The sequence below is a fragment of the Erithacus rubecula genome (assembly GCF_903797595.1).
Source record: "Erithacus rubecula genome assembly, chromosome: 6".
Taxonomy (NCBI): Eukaryota; Metazoa; Chordata; class Aves; order Passeriformes; family Muscicapidae; genus Erithacus; species Erithacus rubecula.
The window spans coordinates 50,158,702-50,179,039 of NC_136688.1; the positions used below are offsets into that span (position 1 = coordinate 50,158,702).

At 37.2% G+C, this 20,338-nt stretch overlaps 1 protein-coding gene across 3 annotated transcripts in view; it reads left to right on the forward strand.

The window, feature by feature from the left end:
- The window catches only part of PPP2R5C (protein phosphatase 2 regulatory subunit B'gamma), a 75,140-nt gene that overhangs the window by 24,387 nt on the left and 30,415 nt on the right, over window positions 1-20,338 (forward strand). Inside the window, exon 2 of one of the 3 annotated variants that reach the window (XM_079309757.1) lies at window positions 4,115-4,238. The exons of the other annotated variants lie outside the window; for them this stretch is intronic. Coding sequence (XP_079165883.1) covers window positions 4,145-4,238 — 94 coding nt within the window. The 5' untranslated portion in view covers window positions 4,115-4,144. The remainder of the gene's footprint in view (window positions 1-4,114; window positions 4,239-20,338) is intronic. 3 annotated transcript variants of the gene reach the window in all.

Sequence of the window (20,338 nt, forward strand, 5' to 3'; positions counted from 1 at the left end):
AAAGCAAGTCATGTTTATTTCTGTCCCTTTTTTGGGTGTCTGTCTGGTGGGCCAGATAATGGAATCAACTTGGCTCAAACTCACCCTTTTCTCATTTTAACTGTGCTCAGTTTCCTAATCTGGTTCAGCCATGCAGCTGCACAAACTCTTGTGCAGCAATTTCAGACAGTTGGGCACCTGTGCCTCAGAAGGGAGGGGGCTGCAGCATAGCTCCTATAGGTTTAGCTCAGCTTAGACTGCCATGGAACACAGTCTAAGTTAGCAGAAAACTAAGCTGACAATAAAGTGGCTTTCCTTTGGCTTAGGGGACTACACCAACTCAGCTGTGGGTCTGATGACCACTGAAGCAGATGAGAGCAAAATATTTTCAAATGTAAAGCAGAGAGGAGTACAGGAAGGGGCCTGAAGAGCCTGCAACAAGGCTGTCTTAGGTTGATGAGGAATAGCAATTTCAGCAATTGTGGAATTACACCTTTAGTAACCTTAAAGCTGAGACTAATTATCCGCCCTTACTCTCTCAATCAAAGAAATGAAAACTCATGTAGTCTGAGAGGTAACCAGCTTCTTGTTGGTTCTTCATGTAAATAGAAGTTCATGCAATTTTAATTATCTTGTGCTGTTGATTCTGCCACTCTCAGTTAGAATAGTAGGTGGTGTAGAATGGAAATAAGGGCAACCTTTGGGCAGCTGAATTTGCTGTGTGTGTTGTGAGGGGGTAAGAAGCAGGATGAATGGTTGTTTTTAAAATCAATAATCCAAATGGAGTGTTTATTTTTGAAAAAGTGGTACATAGCCTCCAAGTGCAAAGAGTATTCATCAGCTATAATGCTGGATCCTAACTAAATTATCTTTAAGGTCCCTTCCAACCAAAACCATTCTATAATTCTAAAAAGTTATGCAGTTATATCCTGAGAACTTTATCGGATTTTTTTCTTCATTCCCATCATTGGAAAGTTAGAAGTGACAAGCAGGGTTCAGAGGAAACCTGTAATAGCTACAGTTTCACTATGTTGTCAATATGGGCTTTTTGTTCATTTAATTCTAAAAATGGATAGCTGAAGTTAATACTGTTTTTCATTTTCATGCAACAGAAATTTCTTCATAAATTTGTTAAAGTAAGCTTTTTTTCCTCCCATTGATATTCATTAGCTCTGCTCCACATGCACTAATATTCCTTTCCTTCCATTAGGAAGTCAATTCCTAATTCAATTTTCTTTGCAATTTTTTCCCAAATCAAGTTGCTAAAAATACTTCAACTTAAGTAAATATTTTCCTTTGGTGGCAAATCAAATATTTTAAGACTGAAACAAAGGGAGGGTACGCAAACCTCCTGAGCAGAATGTACTCTCAATCTGTACAATGGTGAGAAGATTGCAGATGTTGTTAACCATAAAGGTCTTATGAAGACCAAAGTACTTCAGCTAGTGCCTTGTCAGAATTACACCAGAAATAACACTGGTTTATGGGTGTTTTTTTAAAGTAGTGGACTCAGACCTAACAGAGTCCAGCAAAAAAGAAGAAATGAGAACATTTCTGCAAGAGAAAACAGTGAATGTGTCTGAGTGTTCTGCCAATAGGACTGATAGCTCTGTGAATACCACTTTTACTATCTCTAATGAAGAATTTTCTAGGGGCTTGACTCTTAAACCATTACCTAAAATTTGCTAATGAATGTCCAACAATGAAAGTCATGCTTATGTATAAATTAGGAAATGGCACTGTAATTAATGTTCCATTTTTGCTCTGTTGTTGAATTGTGTCTGTGGCCACAGGGGCAGCCTTCTTGGCCATTTAATCTTTGCAAGGAGGTTCAGAGAGATAGAAGCAGCAGCTGACCATTAAAGACCTGAGTTGAGAGGAGTGATAGAGCAGCTGTTCTTAAAAAATTGCCCAAGCTGTTTAGTTTTTTCCTTCATTCGTCACAGTCTTGTAGAAAACCTTGTTAGAGATCAGTCTTGGTTTTATTTTCCAATCTAGTTTTTTAAAGATGTATCTCTATGGTAGCTTTTTTTTTACAAGGCTAAAACTCACATTGAACTCGGTGATTTTAAAGGTCTGTTCCAACCTTGATGATTCTATGGTTCTAAGACATACTCAAGGGATATATAGATAAAAAACATTAAGTTTTTGAGGATACACCTTCCCTGGTTTTGCCTACATTGTAAGGACAAAGGATTTGAATCTCTGTAGTCTTAGAGAAAAGGTCTAAAAAGTTCATGCAGTTTGTTCTGATGTTGTCAGAAGCAGGATCAACTACATTTATGTCACACATTGTTTGGTCATTTTTTAAATTACTAAAACTTTGCAGTCTTTTTTTTTTTCAGTCTGCTTATTGTGAGAGGATTTCATTTAATTTGCAACCTAATCTTCTTTAAGGTAGGATACATTTACTGTTTGTAGTGAATGTAGAAAAAATTAATTCCTTCCACCTCCATAATTACTCTTTAAAGTACTCGGATATTTGCAGTCAAGTCCCTTCTATTTAAAAACAAACCAACAAACAAACAAGCAACCCACACACCACATCAGAGGGCCTTCTTTGTTTTTTTTTTTTTTTTAGCTAAGTAATATTTTAAAGATTTTTTGTCTCTGGGTTTTCTCATCAGGTTTACAGCCAGAATGTACTACTTCAAATTGGGCCTTGTCATCAATCAGTAAATCCAATTGATTTCTTTGTGTGTCTTATGGCTGATATTTTTCTTTTTAATATCCCAGTTAGTCTTTTCCCTTCACCAATTGATCAATATTCAATACAGCTCTAACTCACCTTTGACAGTGTATTATTTTAGTGTGATGTAATTTTTCTAACCAGGTAGATATATGCTCTCTAATTTGGGTGTTTTTTTTTTTTTTTTTAATTTTCATCAGCAAATTACCTAATGGAAAAGTGTCTTCTGATGTGCACCCTTTCTTTTACTTTTTTGAGCAGAAATAAATTAGGACAATGTCATAGATTAAGTAATCTGTGTACTCAATTTGCACATAATATTGACATAATATTTGGGGAGAAGGGCAGATTTGGAGACAGCAAAAGTAACAAATAACAGTGCCAGTTTCTCTGAACATCTCTCCCTGCAGACAAAATGGTCCTTCAAATAGCACTTTGTAAAAATAAATGTGCAAGTCTCATATGACAAAAAAAAGGCTGCTCACAGTTGTGTTGTAAATACCTTAAATAATCGAACTAACAGGTTCAGAAATTATGCTGTGCTTTTTTTTATTGTTCTTCTGAGATCATACAGCAAAACTGCTTACATATGTGTATATACTGCTTCTTAGTCCTTTACTTTTCAGTAATAGTTTAAGAAGTTATTTATAATTGCTGATATTTTTAGAAAGGAAAACCAGTATTTTGCAATGTCCAAATTTAGGAACATTAACGTAAACTGAAGGCAGATCCATTTCTAGATTGATAGCAGCATCCAGTTCCATTTCTAGATTAAAAGAAATATTCAGCATGAAACACGAGGTGTTTATCTGCTGCTTGCCATATATATATATATTTATTCGCAATGTACATACTAGTAACCAGCGGTAAAACAGTTCATGGAATGCTTATGAGGTTTTATATTCCTAAATCACCAATAATAATCCAATCTTACTGTGAACTAACTAGCTTTTGTTATGGCCCTTGAAAGCTAAAGTTGTAGATGTCGCCCTCGATGCTGTATTTTTCCACGGTTCTATTGAACATTTCTTTATAATCCTGGGAAACCGTGCTGAAGGAAAGGCTAAGGAAAGAGGAAAACTAAAACTGCATGCGCTCTTCCTAGCAGGTGCTACTGAATATTATCGAGGGGGCGGGGGTACAACAGCAGCAATGAGATCATCCTGGTAATAATAAAAAACCCGAACCCAGCGCAGCAGAGCCGTCATCTCCGCAGCCGCTCCGCCCTGCCGCGGGCCGGGGCCGCGCGGGCGCGGGCGCGGGGGGAGCCCCGCACCGGCCGCGCTCATTCGCGGCCTCCTCGGTGTCATTTGAAGTTGCTGCCGTCGGCCAATGGGGCTCCTCCCGCCCGCTGACATCACTCCCCAGCCAGTTCCCTCCAGCTGCAGAGCGCTTCAGTTTCTGTCTTTTTTTTAACTAAAATGGAGGCTGGTTTCTTGCCTTAAGGAATACAGTGTCGTGCCTGCTGGAGCCTAGATGTTGACATGTAACAGAGCTGGCAGCAGGATGGTGGTTGACGCAGCCAATTCCAATGGGCCGTTCCAGCCCGTGGCCCTTTTGCATATTAGAGGTGAGTTATTGTGCGTGTGAGAGTGAATCGCGACCCTCTGACGAGCGAATAAATGGCTATTGTGGAGCTCGGAGAAGGGGAGCAGGAAGTCCTTTGTAGCTCAGTCCCTCTCGGTTTGTTACAGCCGCAGTGAAACCGGCGGAGAGCAAAACCCATTTTCTGTTAAGTCTGGGGAGCATTTAAGAATTCATGGAGGCATTGCATACATAGTTAAAAGCAGGTTTTGCAGCTTTCTGCCGTAACTCTCCCATCCCCCTTCCAAGCTGTGCTGATGTCAAAGGATGTGAAGTCACTACCCCAGAAAGCTACTGAGGGGGGAAGGGAAGAGCCAAGTTATCCCTATATCGTTTCTGAAGAATAAGGACAAACCTTTGGTGTGCTTCAAAGCCTTTTTTTGTTTGAATTGTTCAGATAGAGCAGCCTTAAAGTGCACTGCAGCTTTTGAAGGAATTGGAAGTGCCGGAGAGGAAGGGGGAGAAAAGAAGTTACGCTTACTGTGAAAATATCTTTTATGTATTTAGAAGGCATTTCCTAGAAGAGATGCGGTTTGGCTGAAACAAGCAAGCTCTTATGTGCCTACCGGGTTGTGCAGTTCTGAATGTGCCGTTCTTCACTGAATATCTTCTTTTGGGTTTATAGAATGAGTGCATGGCAAATTACATTTTATATAATTTGAAAATACGTGTTGATGTGACACTACGGTACAATATTGAGTGTGTATCTCTTCTTCTGTATTTTTTTACTTAGTAGAATTTTGCATTGTGTTGAGGGGTTTTGGTGTATTTTTTTAACTGGTTCTTAAGCGACTAGTGCTTTTTTAATATCTGCCTTAGGGTGGTTCTGGTTTAGAACTTTATGAAGGCAGAACATGTATTAGCTCAGATGAATACACCTTAAACAATGGTATTTATATGCAAGAAACATAGTTGATACCGTTCTTAATTAACTTTGCTTCTCAGCCTTCACTGGCATAGGCTAGATGCTAGTACTGGAAGGAATTTTTTTTCTCATTAATACTTCATACACTGAGAAAATTTTCCTTTTGAAGTTTATAAACCCCAACTGTTCAGAAGTCTGTTCTTTTAAGTAGGAGCTTTTTAAAAAGATGTTCCTTTTGAAAGACCCGTAACCTTCTCTGTCTGAAATGACAATGGATGAATTCTAGAAAACTAATTTTGATCTTTGACTGGGGAGAAAACACAGTAAAATTTCCTTGATTTCATATAGGGAATGTGGTTGTTGTCAAAGGATTATAAATGGAACTGCCTGAACTGTGGACTAGCCTTTGCTTTTCAGTCTGTACAAATCATCTTCATTTTCAGTTGGATGCTGCCTTTTGGAAAGGGAAAAGCACCATCTTTTAAAGGTGCAAGTTAGGAAAACAAACCAAGATTGGAATTGGAATGACTGTCCTTAATCCTTTGTCTCATATGATAACAAGGTTCTTGTCATTGAACTTCTTACGCTGCCTTTGCTCCAATGTAATACGTAATTGTGGAAACAATGGATTTTGAGAAACTGTTCTGAAATTTGCTTTTCCAAGACCTGCGTTTTTGGTGCACTGAATAATACAGTAGTAATGAAGAGGTTAAAGGGGTTTGTGCTTTAGGGCTTTTTTTCGTGGTACAGTTTTTTTTTCTGTTTAGTTGCAGTTTTTCAGTGGATCATGAGAGTAGACTTTCTTGTAAGCAATTAAAGAATAATTGGGAGATTGTTTTTTATTTTTCAGGTTTCAGGAAATAAAATGAGTCTCTGCTATTATAGCCCAGAGGAGTTTCTTAACACTGGGGGAGCAAAGCATCTCTTCCATGTATCCATGTGTGCCGAAGTTCCTTTGGGTATTTTATGTGTAACTCATGTCACCAGCTGTGTTGATGCTACTGATGCTTCCAAAATGAAGCTTGTCACAGCAATATATACAAAATTAATGGCAGTAAAAATGAGCTAGTAATTCTGAAGGCTAATGACATGTTTCTACTGTCCCAATGCATGCTGCTTTTACAGTTGTCCATCTGCATCATCTTTTGTAATACAGGATAAAATTTCTAGTAGAAGTGTTCCTCTTGGCAACCGTAAGAGCTAAAACTTCAAGGACAGGGGTTAGGGACACAAGCCCCTTGGGTATTTCTTATAGATACAGTTTGTTGAAATAGAAAAAATATTTCTTAAGCACCAGTTCCATAAAATTTTTCAAATTTTGAGGTGGTGTAGCTACCATATTTGAACTCAATCTTGCTTCTAAAAATATGTGAAGCCTTGTGGAGTATTAATACTACTTTGAGAACAAAAATTGCTATCTTACTTTTAAAGTTAATTCCAAAGCACTTTCTGTACCTGGATCATATGAAATATGTAATGTTTGCAGAATAAAAAGGAAATTTTTAGCAAGCGACGATGTCATGCCAGATCAGAACCTTTTTCCTGTGCATCCTGATCTGTAGGGAACCTTGTTGTCTAGGTTGCTTACCTAAACAACACAATTGCAAAACACATGCAAGTGGTTTTTTAAAATTGTGTTGGAGTGTTGCGAATAGAAAATAAGAATGCCAGAATTTTATTGGCTGCCATTGCTGACACTGCTATGTCACCAAAAGAAGGAACAGCAGGTGCTTGTAGCATAGGAGGTGTCACGGCCACAAATATCCCGTCCTCCAGCAGTTCATTTGGCTGCTGGTACTCAAGCTTATCTTGGGTATTGGGCAGCCATGTAATCCTGAGTCAGACTGCTGTGGAAAGAGCTGTGAGTGTGCTGGGGTTCCCCTTTGATTCAGGAGCTGTCTTTAGGGTCAGGCCTGTGGCTTTGGTTGTTGCCTCAGCTGGGCTGCAGCTGTGTGATTGTCCTGTCATGTGCCTCGCTGTTCTGGATCCCGAGGTGTTGACTCCTCAGCTTGGTGTCTCCCCTTGTTCAGCAACCATGGGACTGTTTGCTGACCCTGCTCAGTGTCAATATAGCTGCTCTCCTTTCTTCATTCAGGTACTGTGACACTGTGCCCTTTGTCACAACTGTGTACTGTTGGCAGTTGTTTAAGAGCTGTGTGTAGAAGTCAGAAACACAGGTGACTTGTGGCCCATTGCTGGAAAATAGCAAGCATCAAAAGAGCTTAATCCATGCTAAATGCAAGTGATGTGGCACCATTGCTGAACATTATCTGCTTGTGCTGAAAACATTGGCTCAGTGGGAATGATTGGCCTGATGGGGGAGTGAGTCTTTGGTCAGCAACAGGCTCTTCTGAGGATCTGAGTTATGCTACTGCTGCAGTGGTCTTTCTGGAGTACAAAAGTAGCTGAACATTATCCCTTGGGTTGTCTGTGATTGTCATAATGTACTGAAAACTTAGTTGTATTGGAATGATATAAAGCTTCCAGGAAAATTACAATTTCAGTTATAGCCATAGAATAACTACTGTGGTTTGTGATCTTAGGTAGAGACTTGACCTTGTGAAACAAATGTAGCTAAATCTGTATGGAGAGCTCCTTTAGGATCTTTGAGCATCGATGGGCCATTTGCAATCAAGATTAATTAAGACAGCACAGAGGGTTATTAGGCATTATGAGTTTAGCATTTTTACAGCAAGAAGGAAAGCAGATCTGGATGGTGTTTTCAGGATGCATCCCTCCTTCTGGAGCCTTCTGGCAGCTAAACGCCCAGGGTGATGGAAGTGCATTCAAGCTCTGACAGGATGAGCCACGTAAACAAGGTGAGGCTTGGGGAAAAGAAACATTGTGATTTCCATCTCAGCCCTTCAGTAGCTGTAAAAGCTACATGGATTAGACAAACAGTAAATGTTTGTCACTAGATTTCAGAGTTACCAATTCATATTTACTGTTGAGTGTTCAAAACCGTTACTGTTGCAAAGAGTGTAATAGCAGGTGGAAAATAATGGTAATTTGTTCTGTAGGCAGAATATGAATACTCGGGGAGAGCAGACATTTTTCATTAGTGTTGATAAGAAAAATCCCTTAATATTGTTTTGTCAGAGCATAGAAGTATCCCAGATGCCAATGTTTTTTCATGAACTCAGGACATATATTTTGAACAAAATGCATATAAAACTCTGTTCTGATCTGCAGTGGCAGAATTAGCAGGATGTACAGGTTGCTTTAATGGCTTAGTTGCTGACTGGCTGGAACTAGTAATGTCTATTCATGCTTTTCAGAAATTATTTTCAAGATGTTTTGCAAGACATACTGAAAGTTGTGTGGGAAGAAGGGTGAGAACATCCTGATACTGTGTTAACTTAAACTGATGCTTCCTGTAGGCCAAGACATGTTTCAAATACCTCATTGTCCATCCTTCTCCTTTGCCTTCTAGGGCAGCAAATGTTTTTTGACAGATTTGACTTGTCATTATTTAAGTTACTTTAGATTTTGTGCTCTTTTAGATGCTCTTGACTTTTTTTTAAAGATGATATGATGTTAACTTTATCCAGTTTTTCTATGTGTTGCTTGTTCATCTTGAATGAGGGATCGTGGAAGGTAGTTCAGATTCCACCTTTACATAGTATTCTTCAGGGCAAAAAATGTCAGTGATAGTGTTGCTGTGATGTAAATATCTGAGTATTTAGATAGAAATTTGCATGTTCCTAAAAAGTGGTGAAAGATAATTGTTTAGTTGGGCAATTTATATCTTAAAGGAGAAAAGCTTGGCACTTTCACTTTATAAAGAATCCATCATATATTTGTCTTGAAAAATAATTGACCTGAAAATACTTCTATCTAACCACAGTTGCTAAAAACCCTTCTTGGACTGTTGCTTTGTAGGAATCGTGTCTGAGCTAAAAGAATAAAGAATTATCCATTTTGTAATTAAATGGGAAGCAGAGCCCAAAGCTCTCACTTCAAAAGTAGTACAGATGAAACTCAGCAAGCAGAACATTAACCATTTACCTCATGATGTACAAAGGTGGTTGAAGGAACTGGATTTGTTTGGAAGGAAGGAAGGTTAAGGGGAGATTTGATCCTTGATGGGAGGGTGTAGAGCACAGAGCCATGCTCTTCTCAGAGATCCACAGTGAGTGAATGAGAAGTAACCAATATGACTTTGCAGACACTGGAGATTGCAGTTGTACACAAGGTGAAAATATTTTCACTATGAAAGTGGTTAAAAGCTGGAACAAAATGCCAAAAGGGCTGTGAAATCTCTGTAATTGGAGATACTTTGACTGGAGAGCAGCTGGGTTTATGTAGTGGGGGATTAGACTAGCAGAAATGAACTGTCCCTTCTGGTGAAAAGTATTCTCTGATTCTGTCATTCTTTGGTGCTTATGGGACCAAAAAATGACTGACCTTGCTGTAACATAAAAATACTACAATATGAATTTAACTGTAGTTTGGGATTTTTTTTGAAGTTTGAAGAACAGTATTCTTGCTGTAAACTCTATTTATACCCCTTCCTTTCCTTTTAGTTACTAAGGCAGACTTTTTAATACTTGATCCTAGCACGCCTTTTGCTAGTACTTTTGCTTCTGTTAACTCACCATTTTTTATGTTAATGGTGTTTTAAATTGTTCTTACCATGTTTTAGCAAACAAAGGTGACTGGAACTGCATGCAGTATTAAAAACATTGGCATCCTAAAAGGATATTTTATTCATTTCAAAATCTTCAGTTAGGAGCTCAGGAGCAGTCAATACCTTCTGAATAAGATAGAATTAATAAATGTACACAGACAGCTATTTCACCCACATTTCTTTACATTTATCAGCTTTTGGAAAGATCTAATAGATTGAATTAATTTGCTCAGTAGTGTGAGATTTTTCTCTAGCCTTTTTTGACAAGTTTGAATTGACAATGAGTACAGCTTTTAACAAACTGTATGACCTTGCTATTCATCTTCTGTGATGTTTATGAAAATGTTGAACAGTGTCATTCCTAGCACATCCTTACAACGTTTGTAGTAATCTTCCTGCATTATAACAACATTATGTTAAAAATATAAAAATCACAAGATAATCACTTACCAACTTTCTAATACTTTCCAAGAATTTGATACATTTCAAGCATAATTTCCTTTACATGTGCTGAGTTTGCCTTTTTGGGGGTATTAATATTTTATTATATTTATTATATTTATTATACTATATTAATATTTTATTATACTCTGAAACTAGCTTATTCTGATTATAAAAGCATACCTAGAAATCTCAAAGTCACCTTTCATGACACTGTTTTTTTCCTCTTAGTATATTCTGCAGGAGAAAATTAATCTGGTTTACTCCTTCTGTATTTTCTGTGTAACTATAATCTTCACCTTTGTGTGCATCTTGCACCTTCTACATAAGAAGGTATTTTAAGGATAGTTAACTTAATCACTCTGAGCATGTATGTAAATAATCTTAATTTTCTTTAATTCTTTAGCACATTTAAGCTCAGTGAACATCTAAGGTACAGTCACTTCTTGTTGTGAGAAGTGAGCAAAGTTTTCTTGGGGAGAAAGGTACATAGAGGAGACATCTTCATTTCTTCTGAGATGTTCCATAGTAGTGATGAACTGTGTTGATTCTCTGAGTGAATTTAAATTTTAAAATGGAAGGCTTGTTTGTACCTTTGTGGAAATATTTCCATGCAAAAGACCGTCAAAACTTTTTTTTTACCCCTTTTTGGCAATCCAATAAATGGAATTTCCCATGGTCAGCATGTACCTTCTATCCTGCTTGTGGGTCCTAGTTGTTACTGGGTTTTGATCGAATGGATAAACCTCAGTTGAGATTTAAAGGAGATGAAAATGCTTGTTCTTCTCTTTTCTCCCCCATTAGCCAATTATAATTTGGTAACCTGAAGGGATGAGAACAAATATCAACCTTGTTTTGGGCTGTTCTGTTTCTACCAATCCACCTGGACTCCATTAGTACATGGCCTGACTCCTGGAGCTCATAGTCATCCATCTTGCCAAAAGTTCCCAAATTTCTCCTAGAAAACTCTGAGCCACTGCTGCTCTTTAACATTCCTTAATGAATTTTACATTTAATTGTTAGCTTTGAAACCCATCCACTGTTCCTTTCTGAGAGTGTTCCTCAAAAAGGAGAAGTGAGGGTATCTTCCTCAAGGATGAGCAGCAGTTCTATTTTTAATGAACCTAGGCCTCTTGTATACATCAAATTATAAAAATTTTCATCTGTTAGTATTAGATAATCACCTGAATTATCAAAGGACTGATATTGGTACAAATGACACTGTTATTGTATTACTTATTGTACTGTTTTGCTAGATCTTTTGGAAGGACATTCAGACATTGCCAGACATAGACTGATGGTTTTTTAATGTATCTACCAAAGAAACTCATGGGGGGTGTTTTCAGTATTTGACCAAAAGTAGATGTAAAGGAGGTTGCTGAGTAATTATTCCTGCTGCTTTTAACATGATGGCACACTTATTAACTCTCCATTTACCATGGATCACTTTCTGTCAGAGTTATTTTACCTGACTACTGCTTTTACTCCTCATTCTGTCACTCCCCCTTTCTTGACTTTGTTGGGTTGTTTTTACCTTCATATAGACACCTTGCCAATATAAAAAGTGTATGTACAGGTTCTTCTGCAAACAATGAGGATGTTAAGTGCTCACACTGCATGTAAAATATATGAGGGCATGACTGTAAAATGTCTCTAGAGGGGACTTTTTGTTGGGCTAAAAATACCATAAAATTATAGGAAGGTAGTCAGCTGGAATTTTTACATTACTTTTACTGACTCATGGAGTAACGTGTATGCCCTTTCAAGGAAGCAGAATTGGTTGCCTTCAAATTTTTATTCATACCCTATTGTGATGGTTGGTATTAAATACGTTTCAGGGTAAAAATTAGGTATCTGTTTCTGTGGAAAATTTTAATTTCCATTTCTGTTTGAAGCTTCTAATAATTAAGACTTCTCTAAAATCAGCGAATTAATTCCATTTGCTATCAAATAGCTACTGAAACTACTCTGTAAACCACACAGAAGAAATGAGCACCAGCAATATTTAATAGATACAGGGTTATTTGCATCATATGCAGACAAGATGTTTATCTGGGAGGTGGCTTTTATGATCTGATCTTCCTGCCAGAGGTGGACACCTCATACAGGTGAAAGTAGAGTCTCAGAAGGCACATGGAGCTGGAGCCTGCCCTTGCTGTGCACCATCCTGTCTCAGGTGATGAAACTGAGATAAATGATGTTTTAACGCCACATCCGCACATCCTTTAATCACTTTTACTTAATGCACATACAAATCATGTGGCACCGTTTCTGCTATAACTTGCCAATTAAGTTTTCTTTCATAAAACTATAGTTAAACTTGGGGTTGGGATCTGACTGTGTTGTTATCAGTTGTAGAAGTGACAGTTTTGTGTCAGTTTTCAAGTTTTGTGTCAATTTTCATTATGTCAGTTGATCTTCCTACTGATATTGATCTGAATTTTTATGAAGTAAATTTTTTCTTTGTAAGTTGCACAAAGAAAAAATTATACATGAAATGTAAAATTTAAAAACTAATTTTAAAATTGTTCGTTTGGGACTTTTATAATTTGTGGAAGCCTATCAATTTGAAGCACTTTTTCATTTTCAAGATTTTTATGGAAGCATTTTGGATGAAATTTACCAGCTGTGTGGCTTCACACAGCCTCTAGAACCAAATTCTGTTACTACTTTTATATTTCAAGTGAATGCATAACAATGTCAGTGATGTTTCAAAAGGTGTTCTGTGTTCATTTAAGTCATGTTGGAAAGAATACTTGAACAAAATTATCAAAGCCTATAAAAAATAAATGTGGTGTCTGGGTGTAATAAGTTTTTCTTCAAAAAAAATTTCCAAACAAACTAGTTTTAAATGGACGTAGTTGGCTTTCAGCTTATCTGAATCAAAATTTTCATTGCTGGAAAGTAATTTTTATTTCCCAACTGCTCATAATTCCTCTTAGTATTCGAACATGGCCAGTGTTGACTGCTAAGCAATTTACTGACCTAGTTCTAAATATATTTTTTTATTTTCTTACCAAGTCATTGTTTCTGTGCCGCTTGATAATTTCTTTTACCTATATCCCCTCATACAAGACAGCTAAGTTTCACTGGATGTGGGACTAAGAAAGGGTTGTTCAAAACTATGCACTGAATTGGAGGTTTTTCTCAGTGGATACAAAAAACAAACCAAAATAGAAAAAAAATTAAACAAAAAAACCCAAGCAGTCAAACAAGAAAATACCCAAACCAACCAAACAAAAGCCCTACCACACACCCCTCCCCCTCAAAAAAAACCCAAACATGTACAAAAAAAACCTGTACTAGAGCTAGGCTTGCAGTCTACTGAAGTCTATTAAGAAACTACTCTCAAGAAAACCACAAAAGCCCTGTTGATTTCTGGTGAAAACACTTCCGCATATCTTGTGTTGATGTGTGACAATTTGAGATTATTTAGATGTTGTTCAGCCATTCAGGACCTTAGTTTACATCTGAAGCTCAGTGTGACCTATGCTGTTTAAGCACTTCCTATGAAAAAAGACTTATCCTTCCTATTTTTAATTTTAAATAGAGTGGAGAATTTAGAAAACTAAATCAAGGTTTTCCTCAAGGAAAGTTTGTGTAAATTTGTGTTAATTTTAATATAAATGTTTGCTTCAGACAAGGAAGAATGTGCTTATAATTAACCAGAGTTCCTGCACAGGGACTGGGCATTTGCTTCAGGTTGCATTGGACTGTGAAGCACATCAGTTTGATCATGGAAAAGCCGGGGGAGCTTTTCTTCCTGCTTTGTAATTTATTGTGTCATCTGTTTCTAAGCCTGCACAAGACCCAGTTTCTAATATCTGTCAATGATTATTCTATGTGTCATCATTAAATTTACCAATTTTGGCATTCAGAAGCATCCATCAGAAAGCAAGGAGCAGCCCCCAGGTTTAGCAAATGTACAGCGAGTGAGGAGAGGGGGAGGCAGTCCCATAGACTCTGGAAAAGGAACCAAGTTATTTTACATTTTGGCAGTTGTGTATTCTTTGAATTGTATTTTTCATGGATATGTAACAGGTACTATTGATTAACAAGTTACTCAGACTCAGGCAGTATCTGACTAGAATTAGGGGTTGATGTGTGGAGTTTGGGTGTGTTTAGGGAAACAGCACGTTTGCTTACAGCAGATAGTTAGACTTGATTACCTGATACTTATTTCATCCGAGTGTCCAGAGTGGCAGAATTTATTCAAGTTTATGTGTTTCTTCAGTTTACTCAATACAAATCTTCTGAGTTACACCATACACTGCAGTTATGTTACAGAGCATAACTGAGTTCTGGCCTCATGACAGTAGTACTTCATTTTCTCAGAGAGACTGTTACGTATATTTTAAAATGATTCTAAAGTTTTCAAACACATTTGAAAATGTTGGATAACTGGAAAGTAGATTCAGGCACACTCTAGTGACTACGAAATTGAGGAGTTTTCTCTGAGTCTTTTTTTGTGTTCAGAAGTGAGATTTGGTGGCATATTAACTGTATGTGTGCCAGAAAGCTTTATTGAGAGCTCTTTGTCCTATTTCTCTCTTTCCCTGTTAAGACACCTTTTTTCTTCCATTGTCTATTTGATTATCCTCCTTGCCATTTTTCTCCCTAATTTTCAGGTAGAATTTCCATTTCATTAGCTCAAGCCCATTTTGGCTTGTTTCACATGTCATTTCCTGTATAATCGTTCCTGTTTTCCTCTTTATGCTACATTGACTTTAAAGTATTTATGCACTTATCTCTTTTACTTTTCACTTTCTGTTTTTAAATGTTTTAATATAGTGTAAAAATCCTTATTTCTCTTAACTATGATTACAAATATCCTCTTAAGGTTTTTGAAAATTTCACATGGCTTCTAATAAAACAGTTGACTTCTGATAAAACTCCTTGTAAAGCAAGAGCTTGGTTCAGAATGGCATTGGTCCATTTTGGAAAAACCATTAGATAATTTGGTGTACACTGTTGATCTACTCTTATCATTGTTAGACTTATGATTTACACCTGAAATAAAGTTACTGGCAGTAATTTCAGTGCCTCAGGTTGTTTAGTATGTAAAAATTATCCCAAATAGTTTAAAATGACAGCAGACTTTCTTTCCTATTTAGTTTTTAATCAGTCCTTAAAATCTCTCATCTTAAATCCTTGACAGTTAAATGTCATTACTTAGTTCCTCTATCCTCAAAACCACGGTGTAATCCCTTTTAGGAGATAGCTGCTACCAGAGATGGATTCCCCAATGGCTGGAGATTTCAGAGGGGATTAGTGTTGTAAAGCACCTCCTTTGAGCCTCACTCTGGGACTGACAAAGCATGTGCTTCTCATTCCTCTCAGGTTCTTCTAAGCTGTAGGATTCTTGAAGTATTGTGGGGTTTTTTTCTCTCTCTTTCTTTTTTTCAGTTGCTGTTTAATTAGTCTGGTAATGGCTCATTTGATTCTGACAATCTTTTTTTTTTCATTACATGGAAAAATACATTAGTTTAAAAGCCTCATAATCAAATGAAAAGCCACTCTTTTGAATGAAAATTTAGCCAAGAGATTTCTTTATTTAGAAACCAAAAATCTTAAATGCTGTGTTCCTTAATGAATTTCAACATATTCCTCTTGCCTTCCCCTCCCCACTTGTGTCTCATAGAATCATACTATAAAATGGTTTAGATTAAAAGGGACCTTAAAGAGCTTTCAGTTCCAAACCCCGTGCCATGGGCTGGGGCAGCTTCTACCAGACTGGGTTGCTCAGAATCCCATCTAACCTGGTCTTGAACACTTGCAGGGATGGACATTCTCAGCACAACCTGTTGCAGTGTCTCACCACCCTCACAGTAAAGAGTTTCTTCCTAATGTCTACACTAAACCTGCCCTCTGTCAGTTTAAAGCCATTACCCCTTGTCCTATCACTCCACTCTCTTGTAAAAAGTCCCTCTCCAACTCCCTTGTAGCTCCTTTACATACTGGAAGGTGCTGTAAGGTCTCCCCAGACTACTCTTGTATGCAGGAGAACACCAACTCCCACAGCCTGTGTTCACAGGTGAGGTGCTCCAGCCCTCTGAGCATCCTCATCATCCTTCTCTGGACTCACTCCAGCCAGTCCCTGCCTTCCTGTGTCAGGGACCCTGGAGCTGGACACATGATGAGGATTATTTTCATACACAAGCTGTCATAGGTGAAAGAACTTTTTTATTTGAAGTGCAATTATAACTTGATCCAGGCTGCAGATTGGCATAGAAACAATATCAGTGCTGTTGCTTTATTAAAATGTAAAGTTTGAATGTTTATTACTAAATGGAATTTGTTTGATGGAAAGAAGACATCTTTAAATAAGATGGAGTACCTGAGTGCCCCAAAATTGAACTATTTGAAAATTAAATAAAAGACACTTGCTTTTTGAATTTTATGTAGCAAATGTGCCACATGTTTATAATTTTAAGTATTGTTTTTAAACCTTATTTTCTATAAGTATTAGGGAAGTAGTTATATTTTGTGTGTCTATCACATTCTGGTTGTCAGCTTTTCAGGTGAAAATGTGAAACAGTGGCAGGTAGGAACAAGGTAATTTCTCCAAATACAGGGAAATACAAGGCAGGGGTTTTTCCATTTAAAAATTTCTGTTATCTGAAGAACAGCCAAAAGGTATTTCTGGCAGCTGCTCAGTTCCTTGAATGCAGAGGAGTGGACATCAGCCTGTAATTGCAGCTGGTTCTCATTGCCATGTCTCTGGAATACCTGCCCAGGTGCTGAACATCACGGGGCTGCATCAGGGCAGCTGGTGAAGATGGACACACTTGGGAAGTCTCAGTTCACTCTCCAGGTACTGCCTGGGACTGGACATTTCCCTTGTGCACTCACCTGCTCTTCTCAGCTCACCTTCTAGCTGGCCTTGAACAAAACAGCTTTACTTTGATAATAGCTGGTTGGAGTAAAGTATTTTCTTATAATCCTTATGGGAGCTCTCAGTATCTCTAACATATTTTGAATTACTGATCAAGAGTATTTTGGGTTTCGTGAACTCATTGTACCTGAGACAAAGTCTATCTGCACTTCAGTGTCCTGTTTCTGATGGGAGATGTTTCAAGTGTTAAAAAAAACCCCAAAAAACCAACAAAAAGACAGGAATACTTACAGGTCTCATACATGGTAGTTGGAAAAGGACCTTAAACTTACAGCTCAATTCTTTTAGAGTAAGCCTGTATTCTTGATGATACTTTACAACACTGACATGTACATCACTTCAATAGTGAAATAAAGAATGGAAGTTTATTCCTCTTCTGTGCCACTTAAAATGTTTCTGTGTTGTGCTTTCTTGAGCTATGTACTAGCACTCTGTTTTTCCATGAGTGTTCCTGTGGCTTTTTGGTCGCTGTTGTCATTTTTCTTGTTTTAAGCATTTCTTTTGGCCAAGAAATGTTTCTGCAGGATCAATAAATAAAACAATATAAACAGCAGTATTTTCTATGTATTTGTTAGTCCTGTGCATCTATACAACTACTTGCTTGCTTTGAATTATCTGCAGCCAAACTCCCACTCCTAGAGTTGCTAGTTATAGTAAAAAATGTATTGTGTATAATTTTAGTACCTTCTTGTACTTCCTTGAGTTTATTTTTATATGCTGCTAAAAGAAATAGCTTAAATTAAATTTGTCCATGCATGAATTGGAAGCTTTCTTTCATGTACCACCCACTTCCACTTATTACCAATATCATGTGTTATGATAGAATTCTGTTAATGGTAGACTGTCATCCTTAATTAGTGTTATTGTCATCATGATTTCAGTAAAATCACTGAAAACTATAAAAAGTTGGTCACATAATAGAAATGCAATAAAAATTCCAGAACAGTGTTTCTTGCTTTTAATTAGGATAGTAATTAAACAGTTTCAAAATAAGGTAAATGTTTTAAATGGAATTTTATCAAATGGTAGTTCAGTGTTTGTAATAATTCTTCTCATTTTTAAGGACTTGATCACTAGTTTTGGAAAAAGTATTAGTTCTGGTAAAGCCATGCTATGACAGATTATGTTCTCCTTTTCAAACTGTGTAGTTCCTCTCCTTTGTGTCTGACAATTTCCATTTCTCTTACTCCAGGCACTGAACTCTTTATTCTTTGAAAAAGTGCTGCTTTGGTATTGTCAACTGAAGTGTTTTAAGAGAACATTACAAGATACTAGACTCCCCTTGTGGAAGTACAACTATACAGGGCATCATACAAAGCTTCAGTCAAGCTTTAATGCTGCTTTTTTTGCCAATAAACATCAAATTGAAAATGTACTAATACTTTTGACCTGCAGAAAGGACCATGTGGCCAGTAAATTTAGGAATATCCTCTGGGTAGCACCCTGCTTGACAATTAAATGTTGCTTTTCCAAATCATTAATAATTCTAGTCCTTCATTAGGGTTGCTGACATGTTTTATGAGGTTTTGTCTGCTTGCAAGCAGGAGTCATCCTACATGCTTCGATTTTTACTCTACACCAGTGTATTAAAGGAGCAGTTACTTTGAGCATTTGATTTTTTTTTGTCTTTTTTTCTATGACCTTGTTTTTGCACATGCTTCTTCCCCTTTGTGTGGTGATATTCTCTGGCTTAAACTTATGTGTATCTTTCTTTATGAAAAAAAATCTAGCTGCCCATTTAAAATGAGAGGAGCTTTATTTACTGTGTGTGCATAGTCCTGATTGGTAGCTGTGGATATCTGATAGTTTAAAAGAAAAAAGGGCTACTTTTCTTTCAATGAAATAGAGACCTGTCAGCCAACCAAATCTGGTACCTCTGCTGAGCTTTCATATATGAGTGAAATGTATTCACACAACTGAGATGAATCTTATCTTCTGAATGTATATTTTGCGAATTGTTAACCATATCTCTTGTTTTCTGCTTTTAAAATGATGTAACATGGTGAGTTTGACTGGCCACAAATTGTGTTTTGTGGTAGGAATTGCATCAGCTCTTCTCTGTGTCAGAATATGACCTAAAATTTGAAATTCAACCTTATCTCAGTTCCAGTCTGTACTAGAAATCATCTGTTTTATGTGACATCTCTGGGTCACCCATTTACCCTGCCTTGCCTTTTGTCCTCCATTCAGCAACTGTTGCATTACACTGTTGTCAGAAAAATGGGCTTCAATGAAAAAGGTAGGGGATGGAGCTATCATCTGTGCCCAGTGATGTCACAATTACAACACAAAACTCAAAATATAACTTAAGATTTCAAGGAACATGAAAAATATAATTGAGAAAACTGTAAGATCCCTGCATTCCTATATGGCAGTTCTATTTGTGTGTCATAGAATACTTAACATAAACTGAAAATACTAACTTCAGTGTTTTCTGATTTATTTTTACTTTAGCTAATTTTCCTAAAAACCAGGAAAAATTTGTTTTAATGTGAAGACATCTTGATTTGTTAGAATGTTCATGTGTTTTAGTTCTGTAGCTGGTCTATAAATTGCAAAAGAAAAGGTGGAGGTGATAGCTCCTGGGTGCAAACCAGTGCCACATCCTGGCTGAGAATCACGTGAGGTCAAGGACAGCTACCAGAGTGAAATCTGTTTGCAGTGAGCAGTAAGAATTGCTGAAGACATGCCTGAAGCTTCCAAAGATTGTTTCCATACAGAGTTAAGTGTTCTAATTTAAGCTTTTCCAGTCAATTGTTTTCTGCTAAGGCACTTGGTAACTGAGTACCTCTGATCTTTACCTGGCTGTTTCAAAGGGAAATATGGACTGGAAGTGCTGCCTTTCAGAGTGAGATAATGGTCTAGGTAATCTGATAATAAAAGCACAGCTAGTATCAGTTGTAAAGTGGAAAGTAGCTTGTTTTATACTGATCAGTATACAGAAAAGTCTGGCAATGCCACAGGTTAAGATGATGTTGTAAATTTTATACTGATTAGCTATTTCTGTATTGATACTGTTAAAACAAAAGGGGCAGAGCTTGCATATCTGAGGTTGTATAATTTGATCCAATTGTTATCCTGTAATTGTAAGGAAAAAAAACCTCTGAACAACCCAAAGAAGACAAAAAGCTGATCTCTCTTCCCAGAGATGTACCTTGCTCATAATACCTACCATCTTTTGATACTTTTTCCAGTGTATATTTTTCTCTTACAAAAAAGAACAGTTGGGTGCAGGCTTAGGCATAAAATAACAGA